Source organism: Ailuropoda melanoleuca, chromosome 7, assembly GCF_002007445.2.
Source record: "Ailuropoda melanoleuca isolate Jingjing chromosome 7, ASM200744v2, whole genome shotgun sequence".
NCBI classification, from domain to species: Eukaryota; Metazoa; Chordata; class Mammalia; order Carnivora; family Ursidae; genus Ailuropoda; species Ailuropoda melanoleuca.
Window position 1 is genome coordinate 23,405,433 of NC_048224.1, and position 25,497 is coordinate 23,430,929.

General features: G+C 40.8%; 1 protein-coding gene across 1 annotated transcript in view; it reads right to left on the bottom strand.

Moving 5' to 3' along the window:
• SMU1 (SMU1 DNA replication regulator and spliceosomal factor) overlaps nt 1-17,174 on the bottom strand; it is a 20,287-nt gene extending 3,113 nt beyond the window's left edge. Inside the window, exons 1-10 of the mRNA XM_002926173.4 lie at nt 17,020-17,174; nt 13,196-13,406; nt 11,276-11,428; nt 9,948-10,058; nt 8,517-8,645; nt 6,988-7,107; nt 5,137-5,253; nt 4,397-4,524; nt 3,214-3,340; nt 876-1,043 (exon numbers count right to left, since the gene is read on the bottom strand). Coding sequence (XP_002926219.1) covers nt 876-1,043; nt 3,214-3,340; nt 4,397-4,524; nt 5,137-5,253; nt 6,988-7,107; nt 8,517-8,645; nt 9,948-10,058; nt 11,276-11,428; nt 13,196-13,406; nt 17,020-17,045 — 1,290 coding nt within the window. The 5' untranslated portion in view covers nt 17,046-17,174. The remainder of the gene's footprint in view (nt 1-875; nt 1,044-3,213; nt 3,341-4,396; nt 4,525-5,136; nt 5,254-6,987; nt 7,108-8,516; nt 8,646-9,947; nt 10,059-11,275; nt 11,429-13,195; nt 13,407-17,019) is intronic.
• Nucleotides 17,175-25,497: the final 8,323 nt, after the last annotated feature.

The following is a 25,497-nucleotide window of genomic DNA, read 5'->3' on the forward strand; positions in this document are numbered from 1 at the left end:
CCATATCGGGCTCCTCCGCTGGGATCCCGCTTCTTCCTCTCCCCCCCCCCCTGCTTGTGTTCCCCCTCTCGCTGGCTGTCTCTCTCTCTGTGTCAAATAAATAAAATCTTAAAAAAAAAAAAAAAACACAGGTTTGAACTGCGCATGTCCTCTTAGATTTTTAAATTTAATGTTTGTTTGTTGGTTGGTTGTTTTTTTTTTTTGGTAATCTCTACACCCAGCATGGGGCTCAAACTCACGACCCTGAAATCAAGAGTCACATGCTCTTCTGCCTAATTCGGCACCCCATGGATTTTTAAAAAAATAAATACAATATGTCACTGTAAATGTATTTCCTCTTCCTTATGATTTTCTTTTTTTTTTTTTAAAGATTTTATTTATTTATTCAACAGAGATAGAGACAGCCAGCGAGAGAGGGAACACAAGCAGGGGAGTGGGAGAGGAAGAAGCAGGCTCATAGCAGAGGAGCCTGACGTGGGGCTCGATCCCATAACGCCAGGATCACGCCCTGAGCCGAAGGCAGACGCTTAACCGCCGTGCCACCCAGGCGCCCCTCCTTATGATTTTCTTAATAACATCTTTTCTCTAAGCTTACTTTATGGTAAGAATACAGTATATAATACATATAACATACAAAATACATGTTAATCAATTGTTTATGTTATCGGTAAGGCTTTCAGTCAACAGTAGACTATTAGTAGTTAAGTTTTGCAGGGAGTCAAAAGTAATATGCCAATTGCTGCCCAGGGGGTCAGTGCCCCTAACCCCTGTATTGTTCAGGGGTCAACTATATACGGTTTTTGGAGTGATGAACCCGTATTTGGTTACCGGAAGGGCCCACGGGATCTGTGCAAAGGCACTTTCTGAGCACTCACCTGCCCCTGCATGTTCATGATGACCACTGTATTTGATCTGTTACACACCACAAAGTGCTCTGGATTTTTAGGAAGCAAGATCACACTGTTGACAGTGATATCTGTCCCCGCAGTGCTGCCCAGGGATTTAAAGGTATTTGAACATTCTGTGGTCTTCATATTCCAGATCTAGGACACAAAAATTTAAGGTATTAACATATTTTGGGTATAAGAATTTCTAAAGTTTGGGGATTAAAAAAATGAAAATTTGATAACTAAAAACAAAACTGACTCAGAAAAAAAGAAAAGCTTCTTGATTTTTAGTCCTATCAAATACCTAGCTTTCCCATTACATAGTAAGCACTTATCATGTTTGCTGATTAATTGGTTATCAACAAAAGTCACAAAGCTATATGATAAAACCTTTTAAAATCTATGATCTTTTCTTAAAAAATTTTCCTAATGAGCTATATATCTTTAAAATTTACTATGTATCAACACTGCTACTGTCAAATAACCAGAAAGCTACCCTTATCTGGACTTCAAAATAAAATGTGGGCTTTTTAGAATTATATGCTCAGGACTCTATCCTGAGATTCTGATCTGACAGCTCGGGGGTGGAGCACAGGCATGTCCATTTTTAAAAAGCTCCACAAATGATACCAGCAAACAGCCTGAACCACTGAACAGAAGCCACAGTGGTGACGCACGCATGAGGATCCATGAAGCAGAAGTCACTCCTGGCCATGTGTATTACCTCTCCTAGCCCAACTTCTCTTCTGGTAACAGTCCCCACCCTCATGCTTTTCACCTTGCCCTTCTTGGCTGTTATGAACTGATGGGGTTAAATCAGACATCACAGTTATTGAAATCTGAGCTGTGCTCAGAGAAGGAATGCACCAAATCTTGAATGGCATTGTCTGGACCCCATTCACTTAATGAGGTGTGTATATATATATACACACACAAAAGGCTTAAAGGCACGGACTGTGTTGTTTCCTTTGTGCTTTCAAATAGCTTAGCACAAAACGGATGCTGAATACCTGTAAACAGGAGGAAATAACTGCCCCACTAATTGCCCCAGTGTTTATTTTCCTAATTTATACTGCTATCATCTGCCCCAATCTCCTCTCTAAAGCCCAATTGCCTTTAGGAGAGAAATGAACTTTTTAGTGAAGAGTTCTAAGGCTTCCAGTGTTTTCTGTCCAAAAACTCAGTGAGATGCTTTACCTGACTCATTGAAGAACTAAAGGAAAAGACCACAAGACAAAGAGGGATAGACACGCTACCTCCCATTGGCATTTTACAGGTTGAAAGGCCCATATACAAAGCACAAAAAGGGCAAATCCCATGACTAAAATACTAAGAGCTCTGTGTATCTCCCCAACCAACCTGAAGAAGACTTTCCTACCCTCAGAGTCCTGGTTCCATTCCCAAGCCGGAACCAGCAATTTCTGAGGGTGGTCTTTTAGGCATTTGTGTTAAAATGCTTAGGTCTTTTGCTACAAACTACACACATACATAAGGCAATTTAAAAGCAGGTCCAGGGTGCCTTAGTGGCTCAGTCAGTTAGGCAGCTGCTTTCGGCTCAGGTCGTGATCTCAGGGTCCTGGGATCGAGTCCTGTATTGGGCTCCCTGCTCTGTGGGAAGCCAGCTTCTCCCTCTGCAACCACCAACCCCCCCGGTCTCTCATGAATAAATCTTTTAAAAAAAAATAAAATATAAAATAAATTTTTAAAAGTAGTCTAGAAAGTAAATGGATTATCTCAAAGATCTCCAGCAATTTTCTATTTGGACTTCTCATCTCTTCTAGGAAATGCTATTAAAATAACTAAACCTCTTAAGGTGCTAAAGATCCACTACTTTCAGCTGACAGCTGTGGACAGTAAATGAGTATTTGAGAGAGGGCTGTTTTACTCTGCACCTCTCCTGCCCCTCTATAAATGCTGTTGGGAAGGCCCCTAAATGTGGAGGGTCAGGGGTGGGGTGAAACTGTGCAACAAAAGAGATCTATTTATCTGGCCACTAAGCCCTTTGTAAACTTGACTATTGTGGGTGACCCACACCTGTATCAAGATAGACTTTAACCACTATAAATGGGGCATGACTTAAGTATAGGCCTCCACACCCTTCCTCTTTTCCTACACAGGATAAAGTCTGTTTTGATGTTGTAAGTTTGAAACCCAAGGTCAATAGGGATTCACGAAAGAATATTACTGTCTCAGGCTCACCTCATTTACAGCTAGAACAGCTAGTAAAAAAGTTTACTCCACCACAATCATCATCATTATCACCACTGAGAACTCTTAAAAGGACAAAAATAGAAACCCCAAAACAGACCAGTAGCAAATACTTAACCTTTACAGTGCCATCAGAGGATGCACTAATAATATAATGTCCATCTTGTGTAAAAGTTGCTTCATTAACAAAGGAGGAATGGCCACGAAATTCCTTCAATGTTTTCCCAGATTTTAAACCATGAATTCTATCACAAACAAAAAGAAATGAACAATTAATATTTTACAGACTGCAGGGCGCCTGGGTGGCTCAGTCAGTTAAGCGTCTGCCTTTGACTCAGGTCATGATCCCGGGGTCCTGGGATCAAACCCCACTTCAAGCTCCCTGCTCAGTGGAGAGAGCCGGCTTCTCCCTCTCCCTCTGCCCTTCCTGCCACTCGTGTGTTCTCTCTCGCTCACTCACTCTGTCACAAATAAATACGATCTTAAAAAAATAGTTTATAAATAAAATATATTCTATAGACTGCAGTTGGGACCAGATGTTAAATATGCTTTCAATGAATTACAGAAGCTCAAGTTATAATATCAGGTGAAGAAAGAGGCAATTATGCATGCAGTATAATTTTCATTATGTCAAACAAAACCAAAACAAAAGCTTGGCACAGAGACTGGAAGAAAATATGCCAATAATAACATAGGCTTCTGTTCAGGGACAGACTTCTAGGTCTTGGCTATATTTGTAATATGTCCTCTATGGTGCTTCTGATGCAGGTGGATCAAAAAATCACATTTTGGGGGCGCCTGGGTGGCACAGCGGTTAAGCGTCTGCCTTCGGCTCAGGGCGTGATCCCGGCGTTATGGGATCGAGCCCCACATCAGGCTCTTCAGCTATGAGCCTGCTTCTTCCTCTCCCACTCCCCCTGCTTGTGTTCCTTCTCTCGCTGGCTGTCTCTATCTCTGTCGAATAAGTAAATAAAATCTTTAAAAAAAAAAAAAAATCACATTTTGAGAAACATGAAACNTGTTCCTTCTCTCGCTGGCTGTCTCTATCTCTGTCGAATAAGTAAATAAAATCTTTAAAAAAAAAAAAAAATCACATTTTGAGAAACATGAAACACTGCTATAATCCCTTTCTAATCTCTCTTCTGGGTAGACTCAGATGAACAAAATAATAGTGAGGTCTCACATACACTCACTCTTCATATAACGCCATCCTGGTGAAAGCATAAAGGAACCACGAGTACCTCCCTCCAGTGCTTCATCATAGCAAACCCAAGTAAAGGAGTTTGGGGACTCTTACTTACCTAATCGTCTGGTCAAAAGAGGCACTAAGGATCTGACTGCTATCCTTAGAAAAGCTTAGACAGGTAACACCTTTACTGTGTGCCCTTTCAAATCTCCTTAAACATTGTCCACTCTGAATCTTCCATACCTTTACAAAAAAAAATAGTAAAAGCTTGTAAACAGAGTCCCACTCTAGCCTGCAGACCAAGCAAGATGCAATGCTCAGTAGTGTACTAAAACAGCATTAAAAATGTACACTAATAGCTGAATATGGCTGCTTCACAGACTGCAGTAACTGAATCCGCTGAAACTTAAACCTCTTTCCTTATAAATTATTGAAACAAAAATTTAGACTCAAACTTCACTTAGCAGAGACCACTTCTGTATTTTATCTAGCCCAGGGTGTTTTACCAGCAATTAAATACAAACCACAGCTCATCAACTGCAGACCATCCCATTCCCCCCCCCAAAAAAACCCCAGTACAACACATCATATAAGGAGAGCTAGGGTGGGACAACAGAAAGGGCATGAGGAGCAGATCTGAATCAGAGTCCCAATCTATCCCTTACCGACTCTGTGACCTTAAACTGATTATTAAACCTCCCGAGGCAGAATTATTAGGATTAAACAAGAAAAAGTACATTAGCATGAAGTTGATGCTCAACGAACAGCAGCTGTTCCTAAGCTATCACATGTAACTACTTCACCGCAGAAGTCTCAAAATGTCTACATATAAAAGTCTGTGCCACTAATAGATACCTTGATTTTTCCGTCTTGGGCCCCAGTTGCTAACATTTCTGTATCTCTGCTGAAACACATGCAGAGGACGGCATCATCCATCATCATGAAGTTATCCTGGGCCTGGTATTTAAGATCCTAAACGAAACAAAGATAAGCAGTTACCAAAATAACACAAAACCCCCAGTTATGCCAGATTTCTATAAACTCACTAAAAGCAGAATAACGGATTGGGCCCACTCTAAATTTCCAAAGCAAATACTAATGCCATGTACACATGTTCCTAACGAACAACTGATAGTGCTGGGAATAAGTAAATTTTACACACTTCAAATACTCTAAAAAATTCCAATCTAACACCCTACATCTTTTGCTTACTGATTTTTTTTTTTAAGATTTTATTTATTTATTTGACAGAGAGACAGCCAGCGAGAGAGGGAACACAGCAGGGGAGTGGGAGAGGAAGAAGCAGGCTCCCAGCGGAGGAGCCTGATGCGGGACTCGATCCTGGAAGGCAGGGACCACGCCCGGAGCCGAAGGCAGACGCTTAACGACTGGGCCACCCAGGCGCCCCTACTGATCTTTTTTCTATGCAAATTCCCCTACAATTCCACATTGTACATTTTTAATGTATCTGAACTTATTTTAGGGGTATGATGTGAAAAACCAATAACTTGTCCAAATTGCCAGCTACTTTTCCTAAAACCATATATTGACTAATCTACTTAATTGTGATGTGTCTTTTATCATCCATTACTGTTCAGAACAAAGTATCTTTATCTTTTCCTAATTACAAAGTAAGACTGCGTCATGGTTTTTTTAAAAAAAAAAAAAAAGCAAACTATAAGGAAATATACGAAAAGGAAAATGAAAATCACTCATGAATTCACTACCCATGGAGTGGAAGTTAGTATTCTATGATAAAGATTGTATTTTAAATCAGTGGATAGTCAATAAATACCTATTTAGGAAAAAAATTTAGTTGAATCGACACCAACTTCCTCCCTCTAAACAAATTCCAATGGATCAAAAATTAAACATAAAATGAAACATGAAAGCATTAGAAGTTACAGAAGAAAAAGATGGATAAATATGATACAAAAAAATTAAGTTTATAAAACAAAATGATAAGCAATGTCAAAAGCATCAGTCAAAATTGAAAAATATTTGCAATACATATTACAAAGATTGATATCCTCACACTGTTCCTAAAAATCAATAAGAATTCAAAAGAAAAATAGGCAAGGATACGAAGACTTCACAGAATAGGAAATATTGGTGGCTTTTCACATATAAAAAGATATTCAACTTCATTCATAATAAGATAAACAATTAGTATTACAATTACCTTAAATTAGAAACAGTAAGTCATTGCTTACCTGTATCTAGAAATTCCAGGAAGGTTACATAAATAACTGATAACCCTGGCTAGACCAAGGAAAAGAACTGACCAGCGGAGGGACAACGATAGGCTCAAGACTCTTTTACTGAATAACTTTTCTATTTTATAAAATGTATCAGATGGGGGCACCTGGGTGGCTCAGTCAGTTAAGTGACTTCGGCTCAGGTCAAGATCTGTGTCCTGGGATGGAGCCCTGCATCTGGCTCTGCACTCAGCAGGGAGTCTGCTTCTCCCTTTCCCTCTCCCCCTACTCCTTCTCCTGCTCATGCTCGAGCTAGCACTCATGCACATTTAAGTGTGCTTCTCCCTCTCAGTCTCAAATGAATATTATCTTTAAAAAAATGCTGTATCGGATGTACATATTATTTATTAAAAAAATAAACTTACATTGTAAAAATAACAGATAATTTAAAAAACAAAAAATAGCTAATTCTCCCATTAAAAAAGCTAATATATTTTAAATACTTTACCTTCCTGATTTTTCCAGTCGTAAAGTTCCAGACTTCAATGAATCCATCAACAGACCCAGTGACCAAATACTGACCATCTGGAGAAAATCGAGCACACTCCACATGTGATTTCTGACCAAACTGTTTCAAATGAAACAATGAAACACCCATTTTTATCTACTGACCATAAAACAATTTCCATTTTAACCTTTTGAGAAATCCTGCCCTAGTACAAAGTCATAGCCAGCCTATGTTACAGAGTATTGGAGGGGTATTTCTGTATCTGGACACAAAAAAATGGATATATTTTCTCTGACCAGTTTTAGGTTGGGGTTCTTAGTTTAAACTAGTTTTTTTAATGTGAAGTTGGTACTTCCAAAGCAATGTGAAAGAGCTATTTTAGCACAGGACTTGGAACAAATAATCCTATTAAAATACTCAGTAAGTTTTTACCTGAAGCAGCCACTACTGTATGACTTTCACACTCAATATGAGATAATATGTTGTACATCTAGGGAAAACAATTCATTTTTCCAAAACAAATGTGTTTTCCTATACTGTTTTGTAAACAAATTTTCCATCCTGTTTCTTTTCATGACCTTCATTTAATCACGTGATAACGTGTGGCTGACTGACTCTAGAACTAATTAGAGCTGACAGGCTAATTGCCTAGGAGATGTATCCTGAGCATTTACCAGCAATGTTCCCAATAACAGACGAAAACTACAGAACATTAGACAAATGAGAACAGAGAAAAGCTCTATTATGAATTTCATTTTAAATGCCAGAAAAGGAAAGTGTTTATAAAAGAAAATCTTAGCCCAGCAGCATAATTATAATGGATTTCTATCTGTCTCAAGGCTGTTTCAGCCAGGTAATTATAATAGTGCTACTCAGAAATATCTTTACATGTGAATCAGAACATATAATCCAGAAAACATAAATTCAAAGTTCTAACCCAAAGTCCAAGATTTGAGGAATATGAAATATTTCAAAATCCATAAATTCAGTAAGAGCACAAACCCAGAGAGAAACTAATACAAAGGAGATGCTAAAGTAGCAAATATGCTTGTAATTCTGAGGGAATTGCAGCAATTACGTGATTGTGCTTTTTCCTAGAAAAGTCTCAGATTAAAAAATAAACAAAAAAAACCCAAGAACCAGCCATAAGATGATAAAATTATTTTCCTCAAACACCACACAAGCCTGCTTTACAATCCATGCCTGGTACATGTAACAGGCAAAAAAGCAATGTTGAACAGGACGAATACACAGAAAGTTCAGGCTTAACCAAAGAGCTAACCATTCGTCATTCAGAAGGAAGTGCAAGGGCAGAGGATGGGCCAGCTGCCAAATTTATGGATATACTTCTGAGGTGTGCCACTGCCAGACCCCAGGAGGAACCCAGTGGTCACGAGCAGCAAGCTGAATGTTTTCAGAGCAGGAGAATGAGCTCTGCTCCCCAACCCAAGCTCCCGGCACACGGTCTGGCTGAGCAAGCACAGAGTCCTCAACAGATTAGCAAATGGCTGAGTATCTGAGGATCCTACCTTAATATGCCTGCTCAGTTGTGTAGGAAACTTTTCTTCTTCCACATCTTTGACAGCTGCTTTGCCTCGGAACAAATCTATGGTCATGCCAGGAGGAAGCAACCCCTGGTGCTGCTGCCACTTCAGTGCCTGTGAGCAAAGAAACGTACACTAATCTGTTTGGGTGCTTCTCAGCTCTAGTCCTGATTGCTCAAAGCCAAGCCGGGAGGATCAGGTTAACATTCACACCCAAACATCTTTGGCCATCCAAATAAAACATAATCTGTGCAACTCTGTGTGTCTTAGGAACACAGGCTGATCCCAGGGTGGAAGGAACTCTGAGAGCCAACAGATCCATATTTCCACATCTATTTATTAGAGCTTTGACTTTTATTATAAACAAAATTTGGAAAACAAAAACCTCCCATAATCCCAACATCCAAATACAGCCACTGTTAGTTAGCATTTTATGTATAACTTCTAGTGTTTTCCCCCTTACTATGTTCTATATAAAATTTTATATTCTGTTTTCACCTCTCATCAGATCATGCAATGACGTAACTATTTCAAAGGCTATAAAATATACCCTACGTAGTGAATGTTTAACAGTTTAATTAATATATTAATGGACGGTCACACAGCTACCAATTTTTTACACAGCTAAATTATGCCACAACAAACACTTCTGAACGTAAGGCTTTTTCTATTTGAGGGATAATACTCACTTAGAATAGATTCCTAGAATTACTGAATCAAAAAGAAAATATGAATGGTTAAAGGCTCTTGATATACACTGCCAAACCGTTTTCCCAAAAAGTTGCAACTTCAACAGTGTTTATGACTGCATTACAGGGAGTGGAAAAATCATGGATTTTGAAGACTGATGTACTAGGCTAGATCATTTGCCAACTCTTATTTTAACTTCCAATTTATTTCCTCTTCTGTTTACTGTTTATTTATGTTCTTTGCTCACTTTACTGAATTTTTACTATTTTTCCTATCAATTTGTGAGCTTTTAATGTGATCAGGGTCGGGAGTTTGAGCCCCACACTGGGTGTAGAGATTACTTAAGGGGGGGGAGAAAAAGTCCAGAAAAGTTAGGTAATGTGCCGAAGACCACATTAGTTGGTAAGTGAGAGATCCTGGATTCTAACTACGGTAAACATTTATTTCAATGGCATGATGATCAACAGTACCCTCAAGCCATCCCAGATGGAATGATAAATTCTACAATCATTCTAATTCTAACTAACTCCAGAGCTTATGCTATTAAGCACTAGGCTATACTGCTTCTCCCAGGAAAGATGAGGGTGGCATGGCACAGCTGTTGGTACAAGCAGCTCTGTAGGTAGTCCCCAGTTCTAAGAATGTCTGATTTCTCTAGCCTGTACATACAGTTTATGTATAGGAAACAGTACTAGGAGTTCAGGGAAATTTCAGTTCCACAATTACCTGCCCCAGCAATGCCATGAGACGAGATGGAGGCACCACACTGACTTCCCCAGCTAAGGCCTGGGCAATTGCTGCTCTTCTCTTTTCTTTGCTACTTCCATCTGGGTATGCCTGAAAAAGGAGAAGGGGCAGCATCATTCTAAGAAGTGGCTCCAAGATATGAGCGTGCTTATTTAAAAACAACAATAATCATCAAGCAGAAACATTTTATTTTTTTTAAGACTTTATTTATTTGTCAGAGAGAGAGAGCGTGCACAAGCAGGGGAAGCAGCAGGCAGAGGAAGCAGGCTTCCCGCTGAGCAAGGAGCCCGATGTGGGACTCGATCCCAGGATCTTGGGATCATGACCTGAGCCTGAGGCAGACGCTTCAACTGACTGAGCTACCCAGGTGCCCCAAGCAGAAACATTTAGAAAAACACACACACACAAAAAGAAACTACCTGGTTAAAAAAGGGATTAATTATATTAATTAGTTCAGACAACTTCCCAACTCTCCCCACTTGGATTTCAAAAGTATAAACTGGTAGAGAATTGAGGTCAGCCAATCCACACTGTTATTTCTGAAAGGGTCCAAGTAAACCACGTCAAAGCCAGAGTTGTCCTTCCAGTTTTCTGAAAAATCGGCAGAGCTGAGGATTCTTTTAGTAATTATTTGGTAATTTATTTCAGTCCAATGACTGCCAGCCCAGAAGTTCTTCACCACCTCTAACTTGAATCCTGCCATGGTAATCTAAAGGTAATTCTTTCCTTTATCCTCATGGTTTCTGTGAGTTTACCCTAACTTTCCACCATCTAGGACCTATTAAATTCTTCCTCCTATTTAGACTAGTCAAAGGCTGGGTGAGAAACAATGAAACATATAACAAAGTTTGGAAAGAAGAAGAGAGTATCAGTCATCACACTCTACCAGTAAGCATAACTGGCTAAGACAAAAGCACAAGATTTCTAAGAACTAAAAAAGTTGAGAGAAAACTGCACTTGTTGGGCGAAGGGACACGAATGCACAGTATATATACTAGCAGTCAGGCAGCACTTCAAGGTCAAATAAGTACTTGGGCTAATGTGGAAATTAGAGTAAATATTTGCTTCTTTACTAATCAACATACAACCCTCTAAAATACAGTGTGTAGAGGAGGGAAGACCTTCAAATACTCAGAGAACAGAATAAGAGTGTTCTCTTTGGCCTATGTAAATTTCGATCAACATACACAAACAGTACAGAATCATTCTCAAAAATTAAATCAAAATCAGTATCCAATAAAATGGTAAAAAACAGAGTACATTTTTGCATTTTTTTTTTTAAAGTTAACAAGGGTTTCTTGTCATACCTCACGAGGATCAAAATAAGACCTGGCCAAGAGGTTCTCCAAATGAATATACCGCTCTGGCTGTGTTTGTTTTAACATGATCATGGGGTCAGTTTGTCTCAGGAGTGACCTGGCAGCTCCCAATTCACGCAGCTCTATTAATTCCAGAACAACCTGGAAATCGAAAAAAAATGTCTGTTTCAATGCATTCTCTTAATACTCTTTCAGTACAATTTCTGATTCAGAAATGGCATCCCAACATGATTTCCAATATTAGGAAATATTCTTTCCTCTTTTCCCTAGCATTTTCAGGTGGACAAATGAAGCAATTATAAATGGTAACTTCAATCTTTTTTTTTTTTTAAGACCTTATTTATTTATGAGAGACAGAGCATGAGGCGGGGAGGGGCAGGGGAGGAGGAGGAGCAGGAGAGGGGAAGCAGACTCCCCGCTGAGTGGCAAAGCCTGACACAGGACTCAATCTCACGACCCTGAGATCATGACCTGAGCTGAAGTCAGATGCTTAACCAACTGAGCCACCCCAGTCTTTCAACTTCTGTCCTTCATTTTTATCTACCCATCTCCTCTCCTCTCAGGCTTCCTGTTCAGAATACAGAAGCTGAAGAAAACTAAAGATGAGAAAATTTCCATGGGCTCCAGAGAAACCTTTCTCCAGTTAACAAAATTTTCTTTGGGGAATTACTGAACTCATGTAGACTGTAAATAAACAAACTATCCTATTTTTATTTTAAACAACATTACATTCCTATTTCCAGAAAGCCCCATTCTGTTATTATACAAGTATATAATAACTAATTTGTACGATCTTTGTCCTGGTTTCCCGGCACAGAGCTTCTAAAAACCTTGGAATTTTCCTAATGATAAGAATATCTTCATTATTAATAAGCCTCTTGCATCACATCTGAGTTTGCGCTATGAAGCTAGCTCATGGAAAGGGCTGGTTGCCAGAAAGACCAACCACATTAGAGGGCTGAGGTTTGAGCGACCCCACCCTTTAAGGAGTGCTGGGGAGCTGAAGACTAAATGAAACCCCAATAAAAACCCCAATGGAGATTCCTGGTTGGTAAACACATTAATAAGCCAGGTGAGATGCTCTGATTCCACAGGGAGAGAGCACTAGAACCTCTGCACTCAGGACCCTTCTAGACTTCACCTTTATGTGTCTTTTCATTTGGCTGCTCCTGATCTGTATTCTTTTTTTTTTTTTTTAAAGATTTTATTTATTTATTTGACAGAGATAGAGACAGCCAGCGAGAGAGGGAACACAAGCAGGGGGTGGGGGAGAGGAAGAAGCAGGCTCCCAGCAGAGGAGCCCGATGTGGGACTCGATCCCAGAACGCCAGGATCACGCCCTGAGCTGAAGGCAGACGCTTAACCGCTGTGCCACCCAGGCGCCCCCTGATCTGTATTCTTGATAATAAAACTGTAATCATAAATATAGCACTTTCCTGAGTTCTGTGATTCATTCTAGTGAATTATCAATTCTGAAGGGGTCATGGGGACCCCCAGATATGCATCCACTTGGTCAGAAGTGCAGGTGGCCTGAGACCCCCAAAAAGTGCAGCTTGTATCTGAAGTAAAGGGAATCTTGTGGAGGACTGAGCCTTTAGCTTGCAGGGCCTGCACTAACTCCGGGTGGTTAGTGCCAGAACTGAATTATAATATATTACTTGGTATCAGAACAGCTTATTTAGTGATCACTTAAAAAATAATTTTAATTTAGGAAAATCTTGGCTTTTCAAAAAAAAAAAAGAAAAAAAAAGAGGAAAAAAACATACAAAGTAGTACTCAAGCCTTGACAGTGTAAGTTTTAAGGGCTGTTACAGTCCACAGTGCTTCAAGGAATGTTCGCTGATGCCTCCCAGTGAGGGGGCCCACAATAAACCAATTCAAGGGGATCAGCATCACCTCTACTCTTACCTGTTCATAGAGGTCAATGAGGGTTTTGTCTGGCAATTTCAGAGACTGTATAGCCTGTAAAACAGTATCCCAATGCCCACTATTGATATCAGCTACAAAACTCTCAATGCTGTCCACGGTATTCAGAGACACAGTAGTCTCTTCCTGCAAGGTGGCTAGCGCCCGGTGTAAACTGTTCTCCTTCAGGTACTGCATGATAAGACGGATCACACTGAAAAAAGAAAGCAAGTCATTTACCTCAGGAATCATCACACACCAAAGAGTCCACAAAATAAAGCCCCTCCTGGCTTATTTCTTCTATTCAGCCATCCTCCTTTCACTATTTGCTTTCCAGTTCTTTATCATATAAGTAAAACTTTCCAAAAATCACAGAATCTCGAGGTACAAGGGACTTTGAAAATCATCCAGTCCAACCTTCACGTCAAAATTCAAGAACTGGAGTTCAGAAAGGGGAAATAATTCGCCCAGTGTCTCACAGTCAGCTAGAAAGGGAGCTGGTAACAAGGTGACTCTCTTACTTCCAAGGCCTGAGATCTTTTTATTATGCCAAGTTTCTTATTAACCTGTATGATTACCGTTGAATACTTTTTAAAAAGATTTATTTATTTGAGAGAGAGTGTGTGTGAGTGCGTGGCAGGGAGGGGGAGAGGGAGAGAGAGAATCAACAAAGGGCTTGATCTCACAATCCTGAGATCATGACCTGAGCTTACCCAAAGGAGCTCACCCAAGCGCCCCTACTGTGTACACTTTTGTGAAATATTTATACCTAGTCTAGTCATTGACACAATATACTCGAAATGCTTATAGGATGATTTGGTCTATTTTTTAAATGATAAAAAAAATATGAATTGAGATTTATTTTCTTAATGGGGATTTGTTGAACAAATAAGTAGAACTATACTGTATGTAAAAGCAAAACAAAGTAACACCTACCCATTGCCTTTATTACCAAATTTTCAGGACAAGTGAAATAAAAACATTGTGGACTCACTTTCCAAGGAAAAGAGGAGCCAGATAATTTCCAAATATTGAGAGAAGCAACCACTTTCAACTTGTGACAGAAAACTTTAAAGTTATTTATAGTTAAATATAGTTATTTATAGTTAAAACTTCTTGATCATGGGCTTAGTAAGGAATCTGGTGAAGAATCTGTTCATATAGACTGTAAAACTTCACTGTGCAATGCTGTAATACACTGTTTTCCCTCTTTCTTTAAAAGTACCTATGTGGCTCACACTGTATTTTTTTTTTTCTTTTTAAAGGTGGGGGGAGCAGAAGGAGAGGCAAATAGAGAAAATCTTAAGTCGCCTCCACACCCAGCACAGAGCCTGTTGTAGGGTTTGATCTCACAACCCTGAGATCATGACCTGAGCCGAAATCAACTGTCAAACGCTTAACCCACTGAGCCACCCAGGCGCCCCTCATACTGTATTTCTTCGGACAGCAGGAATATAGAGGGTCAGACTGTCCTGGCTGGAAAGAAGTTCAGATTGGAATTTAGTCAATTCCCTCTATCAGGGGGAAATAACAAACATAAAACAAGGAACAATGTTTACTGTTTATTATGTATTTACTATATACCAGGCATTGTTTTAAGTATTTCAGGCATATTGATTCATTTATTCCTCAAAACAATCCTATGAGGTAGGTATTACTATTATGTCCATTTTACAGATAAGGATTTTACCAAGTGACAAAGATAAATGGAAAAATGAAGACTCAAACTGACAATGTGGTGTTTTTTGTTTTTTGGGTTTTTTGGGGGACAATGTGGCTCTTGAGCACACATCCCTGGATAGGAAAGCAAACACCCTCTTCTGAAAAACTCCTGCAGAAGGGAACTGATTACTGCTACTTGATGGCCCCTTTAAGAGATACTCAGGTTTAGATCCCTGCTATTCTAGTACCTACTATCTTTCTTAGCATACTTCCATTTGCACTCCCAAAAAAGGCACGCTTCCTGTAAAAATCTCGTATTTGACACACCTCAAATCAAATTTACTTTCTTCAAACACAATGCACAGTTGACTCCTGAACATGGGTTAGGGGTACTGACCCCCTGGCACAGTCAAAGATCTGCGTTTAACTTCTGATTCCCCCAAAACTTAGATGTTAATAGCCTGATGTTGACCAGAAGTCTTACTGATAACATAAACAGTCAATTAACATATATTCTGTATGTTATATGTATTATATACTGTATCCTAACAATAAAGCAAGCTAGAAAAAAGAAAATCATAAGGAAGAGAACATACACTTACAGTACTATACTATAAAAATATCCTCAGATAAGTAGACCTGCACAGTTCAAACCCATGTTATTTAGGGGTCAACTGTAATACATAAAGACCTAAAAGCTTTGGAGATAGGCTGGGATTTGAATCAGAGTTCTGTCACTCACTGTGACCTTGGGTAAGTCAGTTAACATCTCGGTGCCTGTTTCCTCATTTGTTAAGAAAAATACTTACCCTGTAGGGTTGACTATACTGTTTATAGCCTGACTAGCATAGAAAATACTCACTAAATAGTAGCTATTATTGATAATAAAACCATGTAGGGGCCCCTGACTAGGTCAGTCAGTACAGTGTGAAGCTCTTGATCTCAGGGTTGTGGGTTCAAGCCCCACTCTGGGTGCACAGATTACTTAAAAATAAAATCTTAAAAACAAACAAGCAAGCAAGCATGCAGCAGCCCAAGAATGGGAGAATGGTTGGTGTCCGCTATTTATTTAGATCCCAAAGCATGGAATCCTTTCCAACTCCTGCCCTGACTTAGTTGTCTTAGTTGCCAGCACTATTACTCTTCTTTGCTTTATTTTTCTCCATAACACTACCATCTGTTAAGTCTCATATTTTACTTACTGTTTTTGTCTGTTGTAGGCCCTCCCCAATCACAATGTACATTCTATAAAGGCAAGGATTTTTGCGTTTTGTTTCCTACTGCATCCCCAGGGTCTAGACCAGTACATAGTCGAATTCAGTATTTGTTGAATGAATAAACCTCCCTTCCTCCTGTGGCAGGTGTTCAGGACAAGTCCACTCCCTTACTTACTCGAAGGACACAAATGTTCTGTCTCAAGTTTAAATATTAAGTATGGGCAAGGGCAAAGTAGAGGGGGGAAGTCCTTAAAAAGTTCACTGAAGACCCTCTTCAGTCATTATTCCGCCCTCACCCCACCCCCCAAGTCAATCATTCTTCTGACCCAATCTTCAGATTCTGGCTCTCCTCTGTAGCTACAGAAAACTCTCTGACCAATCAAAATTCAGCGCCAGATACCGCTTGATAAAACAGCTAATCGTTCATTCATTCCAAGGGTATGAGCCTCTACGGTGTGCTAAGCACTGAGACTACAAGGAAAGGGAGCTCCTAGGCGCCTACACAGCCAGCAGGGTGGGCAGAGAAAAGCAAAGGGGCCATGTAAGCACAGAGGAAATGAATCACACTGTTGAAGGGGCAGCGGGAAGGGAAGGAAGCTTAGAACCCAAGCTCCCTTGTGCAGGTAATCAGACTGAAGTCCAGAATGGATGGGCAATTTGATCAGTCACAGAACACGCCAGCAGTCGGCGATGGCTAGAACTCAGATCTTCAAGGCCTAGCCTTCCTCCTGGCCCCGTGCAGCCTCCCATGGGGCTTTGGGCTTCTCGTCCGCTACATTCTAGCGGGCCCGCCTCCGAGGTAGCCAGATCCAAGAAGCTTCTTTGTGGGCAAGGAAAAGCCCTCCACTCCCTAGGCTCACAGACGCCTCCCCCTGAGCATCTTCCACTTCACACCCTTCACCTCCCCGCCCCCGCCACTTCGCGAACTTCCGCCACCGCAGGACTCACTCGGAGGACTCGATTTCGATCGACATAGTGATATCTTCACGGGGGCACAAACCAGTCCACTCCTAGGCCCAGTCGCGCAACAAACCCAATACACCTCCCGCGGCCGCCTTACACCACTTCCGCTCGACGTCCGACGCCCGCTCCGGAGACGGCGTGTACGACAGAGGGGCGTGAAGTGCGTGAGGGGCGGAGCTTCGAGCGGCTGTTGGGAGTTCTGCGTCTGCGCGCGTGCTGCGACTGCTCCGCCCACTCCGGAAAAGAGTTCTCCCATCTCCTCCCTGAAGGAAAACGGCATAGAAGCGCGGGTTTGGAAATTTTGCTTGCGTGTGATGCTATTAGTTAAGTAGGTCTAATGATAGGACTGAATTCACAATACCTGACTGGGAGATTAATACATTCGAAACCAGTGGAACACTAGCCAACATTTGCAGGAAGAGTTAAGTGAGAAGAAATAAACAGAAAGATGGATTTAAAAGAGTAATAAGACTTTGAAGCCAAAACAGTTTGATCAGTCTAATTATGAAAAGTTGGGGACATAGTTGGGATTTGCATACCCACTTCTTGGAAAGAACTAAAGTATTTATAGCATTTCAAACTAAGTATTTAGTTTAAAAGAGTTTCGCTGCAGGGATAGATTAGTAAAAAAACAATGAAACCGAATGCAAATGTTCAAAGGGAGACTTGAGACTCCTTTTTAAATTTCATACCATACATTATTAAATTAATAGAGACAAATGGAATGTAGAGATGTCAATGAATTTCATAAAAGCTAGGTTTTTTAAAATATTGTATTGCCATTCTATACAAATTTTTTAAAAAATATTTGCAGCAAAGCGGTAGGAAATCTATGTTGTGAAAACTACGTATTGAAATGATTTATTTGGAGATTTCCTGTTGGCTTTCATTCTTATCTGATACTGTCCCCAAAGGTCTGCACACAGTTTCTCTCTAGCGTCTGCTTTTTTTCAAATCTTTCTCTATTTCCCATCAACTCTTGAAGGACATGGTCTTCAAGTTCACAAAGGTCGCAGAAACTAAATATTTGCTGCAAAATGCAGTGAGATAGCTAGATAGGTGTGTGAGTTCTGAGATTCTCCCACTATCCCATCCCATGACACACATAGAAGATTATTACATCTTCCTTGAAAAGAGCCAGCTCATTTGCAACAATAGCATATTCATTATCTCCACCTAGTATTTGTCATGTTATTTTTGCTTTGATCAAGGCTATTTCCCTATTTCACTTACACAAATAAGTCTTCTCTGTAATTATTTAACCACATGTTTTATTCTAGTGTCCATTGCACCTCTGCTTTCATTTTAAATGGAATGGCTTCTCTTCTTATAACTCCTGTTAAATCTTTAGGCCCAAGGATTTAAATACTGATATACATAGTACTATATTTTATAACAATTTTTTCATATGTATTAGGCATTATATTTATTGTTTTCATTATCTATATGAGTAGATTATATTATCTAAGAATTTCAAGATACCAAAGGGAATGTTACCAAATATCTGGAGGGCCTTGAGCATAATAGTACTTGAGAACATATAGGGAAGATCTCCATCACAGATAGTTCCAACATAATGACTCCAATCTCTTACTATTTTTCTTACTCTCTTTTTTTAACTTTGGAAAAATATCTTAGAAATAATACTTATTTTGAAAAAAAAAACATTTATGTAAAGTGAGGCAATTCCTTTGGTTCGACCTTCATTTCTTTTTATTCAGTCATTTACAGGTACAATTAAATTAGTTGTTTTTCCTCTAAAAAATAGCATGTATTATATTACCCTATTTTATGAAAGCACAGGTCCACAATTCCTTACCTAAAATTCTGAAATCTAAAAAGCTGTGAAAATTAAAGGTATTTTATAAGTTACTTGGCAGCACAATCTGTCCTGAATTTAAGTAAGGCTGTTTGCAGTTTTTTAAACACCTTTTAGTGTGAATATTCATATGCAGAAATGTTAACATATCTAATTATGGAGTACTGCCTAGAGCCTCCTGGGAGATAAAAGATATACAGCATATAAACCATACTATCTTTCCAAAATATAAAAAATTCTAAAATCCAAAACAAGTCTAGCCTCACTATTTTCAGAAAAATTGTCGTGAGCTTCTTCAACCTATCTATCCTATCTAGGTATTTATCTAATCTTCTATTGTATATATATGTAAAGGCTCTTTGGAGTGATATTCACCTATCATCTGGGTGATAAGATTTAGACTAATATTTTATTCTCTTCATTTTTCTGCATCATTAAAATTATTTTTAATAAGCATGTAAAATATTTTTTTGAATTTCAAGAAGTTACAGTACTTAAAGGTGCAGATATCAGTTATCTGAAAGTTTAACTTATATGGAAAAATTCAATCTCTGATAATTCTAATTTCAGAGAAATAAAAATTGCTTCTAAACTAAAAAAAAAGATGTGTGGGACAGCAAGGGGTGGGAGGGTGAGCATAAACTATATTCTATCTACACCGCTTACTGCTTAAAAAAAATCCCTGTTGTCAAGCAGCCTTTTTCAAGCCAGAACTTACTTGTGGCTGTGCCTGTGACTTATGCATCCATAACAAACAGTCACCATTCCTGAGAAATGAAATTTTATTACACTTAGCATCCTCATCCTTTATTTCTTACATGTGCTGGATTTTTAATCTCTGATCAACAGCCAATATCTCTGACATCACACACTTTCCTGATCCATGTTTCCTCTGTAATAGCAGATTTAAATATGTTGTTTTTGTTACTGTGTCCTAAAACTGCAATCTTTACCTAGTTAGGAAGGTTTTTTCCCCCATAAACTAGCTGCTTGTTTAAAGTCTTCCGTATCCCAACTATATAACCCAACAATTCCCATGTCCTTTTCATACCCAAAGCATAAACTTTTGTCGTCTTGCTGATCCCTTATTAGCAAGATGATAAACTTTAGCAGTTACTAGAAGACCAATTTGTCTAGGAAATTTTGTTTTTAACACTAGACAAATGAGGTCTCTCATATCTCTTTATCTGTATAGAAACTCAACAACATAACTTCTAACCTCTAAACCAGGCACTTGTATTCATCGGGAAGCTTCCCACCTTCCACTCAGGGACTAGGTTACAGCCTCCTAGACCTGATTTCTGGTGAATAAATGGCCTAGAGTGACCCCAAGGGAAATCTAATTTACTGATCCTGTCCCCTTTCCGGAAAGCTGGCCTTTCCCAGAAGTCTCTGTCTCTGCAGTCTATCTCCTTAATCCAGCAGAGGGCAGGCTGACCACAGAAAAATTTCCATTGTAACCTGGATTCCCCAGATGTCTAACTGGGGAGAGAGATCCTCCAATGGGCAAATGAAGTAGAAGGCAGGGTCAACATTTGAGTGCCAAAATGGGGCAAAGGATTGACCCTTCCTATTAAACGAGATCAATTTCATCTAACGTGATAATAAGACAAAGTCTAGAAAAAAAATTATCACACAATTCTACTTGTTTGAGGCAGGACATGACTTACAGGTCTTCTAACTCAACCTCTCCTTTTTAATTCCCACCTCCTTCTCCAGATCAGGATTCTCTGCCTCATCCCTGATGAAGGACCTTCATTTTTTTTATATACCCATTTGATTGAAATCTAACTGTTCGGACTTGGAACAAAATATGCTTTTCTGTAACTTGCTCTTTCCCAGAGAGCAAGCCTGTTCCCTTCAGATTGCAGTGTGGCCCTGGCCCTATAGTCAAAAGGGCAGTTTCTCCACATGGATTAATTTTTATCAGGAACAAAAATCTTTTCCAGAAACCCCTCCCCTTCAGCCAATACATTGACCAGGATGGCAGTATGTGTCCATTGTGAAGTTGAAACCATCACTGGCGAGGGGAATGGAATTACCATGGTCAGCCTGAATGTGCACATGTGCCACCTGGGGCTATGAAGAGACTGCTTTCCTGAGCATCCAAATACAATCACAGATCATCCAGCAAGGAGGAAGAGATAGAGTTAGTTGGGTGGACAGCCAACCCTGTCTGCATGATCTGGCCTGTGAGGCTGGTAGGAGGCACTGAAGAGTCCCATCACACAGACAAAAACGTGGAGAGGAGGAACTAAGGGCTCTACCCAGATCTCACAGTGAGTGAGTCCCAAGCTTGTAAGAACTCATTTATGCTGACTTCTGTCCCTTCCCTCCCTTCTTTTACCAATGTGCAAATCAGTGGCTGCAGATGCTGTCCTCAATGGACCAGTCAAGTCCAGGAATTTAGGACTAGACAGAAGCAAAGGGAGAAAGATGTCTTCCTAGGAGGGCCAGGAAATGGGACTGACTTGGGGCACAGAGAATAGTTCTAGCCTGATGACATGGTGCTTAGACAGGACCTGAACTACACATGCCTATCGTGAAGGCACCTTCTAAGGAAACAGCCTCACCCACAGCACCACCTAAAAGAGAAACCATAGACAACCAGATTTTATAGCATGTGACTCCAATCTCCATCTCAGTCTTAAGTGATTGCACTGGAGGTAGATACCATACCCAAGAGCAGACAAACCATGGGCTGACTGGCATCCTACGATCTGAACTTACTCAAAAAGATGAGTTGAGCCAGTTTTTCTGCCTTAGAATTATGACCTTGAAGATGTAGAGAGATCAGCTGAAGGGTTCTAACGGAGGGAGAGCCATGAGATGAATAAGACAGAAGTGTGAGGCAGCGTTCGCTGAGAGACCGGAAAGATATTTAGCTGAGGGAAGGGAAGTCAGCGAGTATGTGAGGTGAGCCTGGTGCAGACACCTGAAGTATGTTGAGCGGTGTTAAGGAGGGGCCTCTGGAGTGGCGAACCGCGAGCTCCACCTTGCTCCTGAGGATGCTGCGGTGACTTCTGAGCCCCAGAGAACCTCCATTTCCAGACTCCTGAAGGCCTGTGCCATGGTGCCTATATTTAGATTTCCAAGCTATTCCATCTCTTTCTTTTAGCCAATTTCTATCCTTGAATAACTCTTCTTTTCCTTAAAGTAGCTTGTGGGAAGCTTCTCACTTCCAAAGAGTCTAAGCTCCATGCTTCCAAAGAACCTAAGCAATACACACCATTAGAGTGAGAGCAGCAGTGTTGGGAGTGGCTAACAGCCCAGATTGCCCAGGTTGGAATCCCAGCTCTGCCACTTACCAGCTGTGTGACTTTAGGCAAGTTACTTTTCTCTGCCTTGTCTCTTCATCCGTACAATAAGGATAACGATAGTACCTACCTCAAAGGTTATGAAAATTAAATGAGTTAATATATATGAAACACTTAGAGCACTGCCTGGCATAAAGTAAACACTGAATAAGAGTTTGCTGTTATTGTTATGATACATTATGAAGTAAAAGCCCTTCTTTTATTTATTTTCTTAACACAAGAAGAAAATTAATACTGAGGGCACCTGGGTGGCTCAGTCGGTTAAGCATCTGGCTCTTGATTTCAGCTCAGGTTGTGATCTCAGGTTCGTGAGATCGAGTCCTGCATCAGGCTCAGCATGGAGTCTGCCTGAGATTCTCTCCTTCTCCCTCTGTCCTTCCCCCTACTCGTGCTTGCACTCTAAATAAATAAGTAAATAAATAAATAGAAAGAAAGAAAGAAAGAAATGAAATTTAATTAAATTAATACTGAAATCTAAAACTGGTTAGTTTGGGAGGGAGGGGCTCCTCCCCTCTTTGATGTGATGCTGCTCTCACAAATGGGTTTGTACCTTTTCATGTGCCACCAGGTGGTGGATGGGTGGTTCCCCATAAGCCTCACTTTGTCTTGACCCTTGGAATCCCTGTCTGTGTCACTACTGGCCAAGTCAGCTTCTGTGACCAAATGCCATAATGGGGGGTGTGGCCAGCACCTCCTTTATTTACACAGAAAGGGTTCTTCCCACAAGCCTGGGGGCTTGGATGGGAGGCCAGGGTTGGAGAGCCCAGTTCCCCACACTTTTACTTGTTAGCACTTGTGGTTTCCAGAGGCTTCTCTTAGCACTCTTTGATCTAGTACCTGTACAAATAGAATCAGCTGGGCCAGGCCAGGACGAGCCCCAGCAGCTTCATGTACTTCCCCCACAGGGACTTCCCACTGTTGTCCTTTTTTGCAACTAGCATCTCTGATCTCCTTACCCAGACTGCTTTCCTTCAACTACCAGGGACTCCAGGGAATAGAATAAGGACTAAACTTACACACCTGGAATGCTTGGCCTTTCTTTACACCGAGGAGAAGCTTCTAGCTTCATTTCCCATATTATTCCTACTCATAAAACAGACCGAGATTCCCCATTCTCCCAATGCAGTGGATACCTTCTGGGATGTCTTGCGAACCCATAATTCTCCTTTCTTTCTGAGGTCCTCCAATGACCCTCAGTGATGGGCCTGCTGCAGTCACATTTTACAAGGTATTTCTCTCCTCACCATACCTTAATGGCCCAGTGGTGGACACTAACCCAAACAAAGCTGATAGGATTTTCTCTCCCAAGTATTAAGATTTGGGATCTAAATATTCTAGTTCCAACTGGCTGATAGGCTGAGGAGTTGTGGGTGGTCACTTTCTCTTGCATGACTGGGGAGCAAAGAAAGTCAGGCTACAGAGACAAAAATGAAACCGCTGCACAGAGAAAGACATGATAGCCACCAGTAGTGCTCTCTGGGTTTCTGATGGGTTTTTTTTCCTCACAAAACTCTATGTGGTAAGGACTATTAATGTCTGACGGGTTTTTTTTCCTCACAAAACTCTATGTGGTAAGGACTATTAATGTCCTGCTTTGCAGGTGAGGAAACAGAGGTACAGAATCATGACATTATCCAGGTGGTATGACATGAGTTCCTGGATATAGCTGTTCCTAAAAAGAATACAACTTGAGGCCTCCTAGTCATTTGAGCCAGTAAAAGATCCCTTTTTGTCTCCTTAAGCTGGTTGGGTTGGGATTCTGTCACTTTTGATTAAAAGAATACTGACAGGGGCACCTGGGTGGCTTAGTTGGTTAAGCATCCAATTCTTGATCTCAGCTCAGGTCTCGATCTCAGAGTCATGAGTTCAAGCCCCGTGTTTGGCTCCATGCTGGGTGTGGAACCTACTTAAGAAATAAGTAAATAAAAGAGTACGGACAAAAGAGAAAGCAGATAGATTCTTGGATGTGAGGAAGGACACCAACATACAGAAAAAAGAGATGAGAATGGGTGCAGCTACAGACAAGCTTGGGGGGGGCAGGAAATGGGGGATGTTTACACCCATTAACCTTGGGGTTTATTTTATTTTTTCTGTGAGGTGGTAGGAGGTAAAGCCTTTGTGTTCAGATCACCTGAAGCACTTGCAGTGGGGCAAAGGTTGCAACTGGAGAAAGGAATAAGTATAAATAGGAGAAGAAAGACCATTTGTATCAGGTCGAGGAATCCCCAGCTGTGGTTACAGGTGATAAACTTTATTTAGGTAGACTCATCCACCCACCCAACTGTATGTGATTTTTCTCCAGTAAGCTCAACTACATTGCTGGGGATTAGCTAGCTGGGTAAGATAAAAGTGGGAGGTTAGGACACTGAGGGTATGAGGAGAGAGCAGTGGAAGTGATAACACCTGGAGGACAAGGCTGACGGGGAAGGGGAGCCACGAAGGGCTGGAGGCCCCAAGGATGTAAAAGACCCACGGGGTGAGGGTCAGAGCGCGAGAAAGCTGGAGAGATGGTGTGTCAGAATCTGAAACATTGGATCCTGAGACTTCTGAGGTTGAGCCCTTCTCACTGATGACAAGATTGAAGACATGACCACAAGAGGGAGTGGCTGAATGAGTCAAGGAGAAATGTTCGAGGAGAAGTCATGGAATTTGGGGGCTAAATACATGTAAACATATAGGCTTAGAACACATACAAACATAATTAGATACACCCAGAAACATGATACAGACAAACATGCAGATAGACACAAGCACACAGCACAGGCAGGCATCACTAATTCACGGATACAGGGCACAGTACAGACCCTCCCCTCTTTTCCCTCTCATCATACAACACACACAGGCACACAGCCAGGAACGCAGGGACACACACACAGATATGAAATACACATACAGAGACACATAAAATCATGTGACGGACACGGAAACTTTGACACATACACACACCACAGCACTGTGACTTAGGGGAGTAGGTTGTTTCCCTGGGTATCATTTTTCCTGTTGATTTTGGCTGCTGTGGTACCCACGTGGCACATCCCCCATTCTTAGAAAAAAGACATAAACCTGAAGCCTCTCCTAAGTTAGAAACAAAGGCCCTGGCACAGCTCAGCCCTGGCTCACCAGTCCAGGGTGTCTGCTCCTACCTTTGTCTCCCTAGAACTGGAGTTCTGGCTCAAATGCTGCCCCAGAGACTTCCAGCCAAGAGAAACAGAGCCTCCCCAGGCACAGGGTAGCCCTGGGACAGTTATCCCAGGCTGGGCAGAGAAGCTGAGACACCCAGAGCCCCTGCCTTCCCCAACCCAAGCATCTCTTTCTCAACCAGGCCAG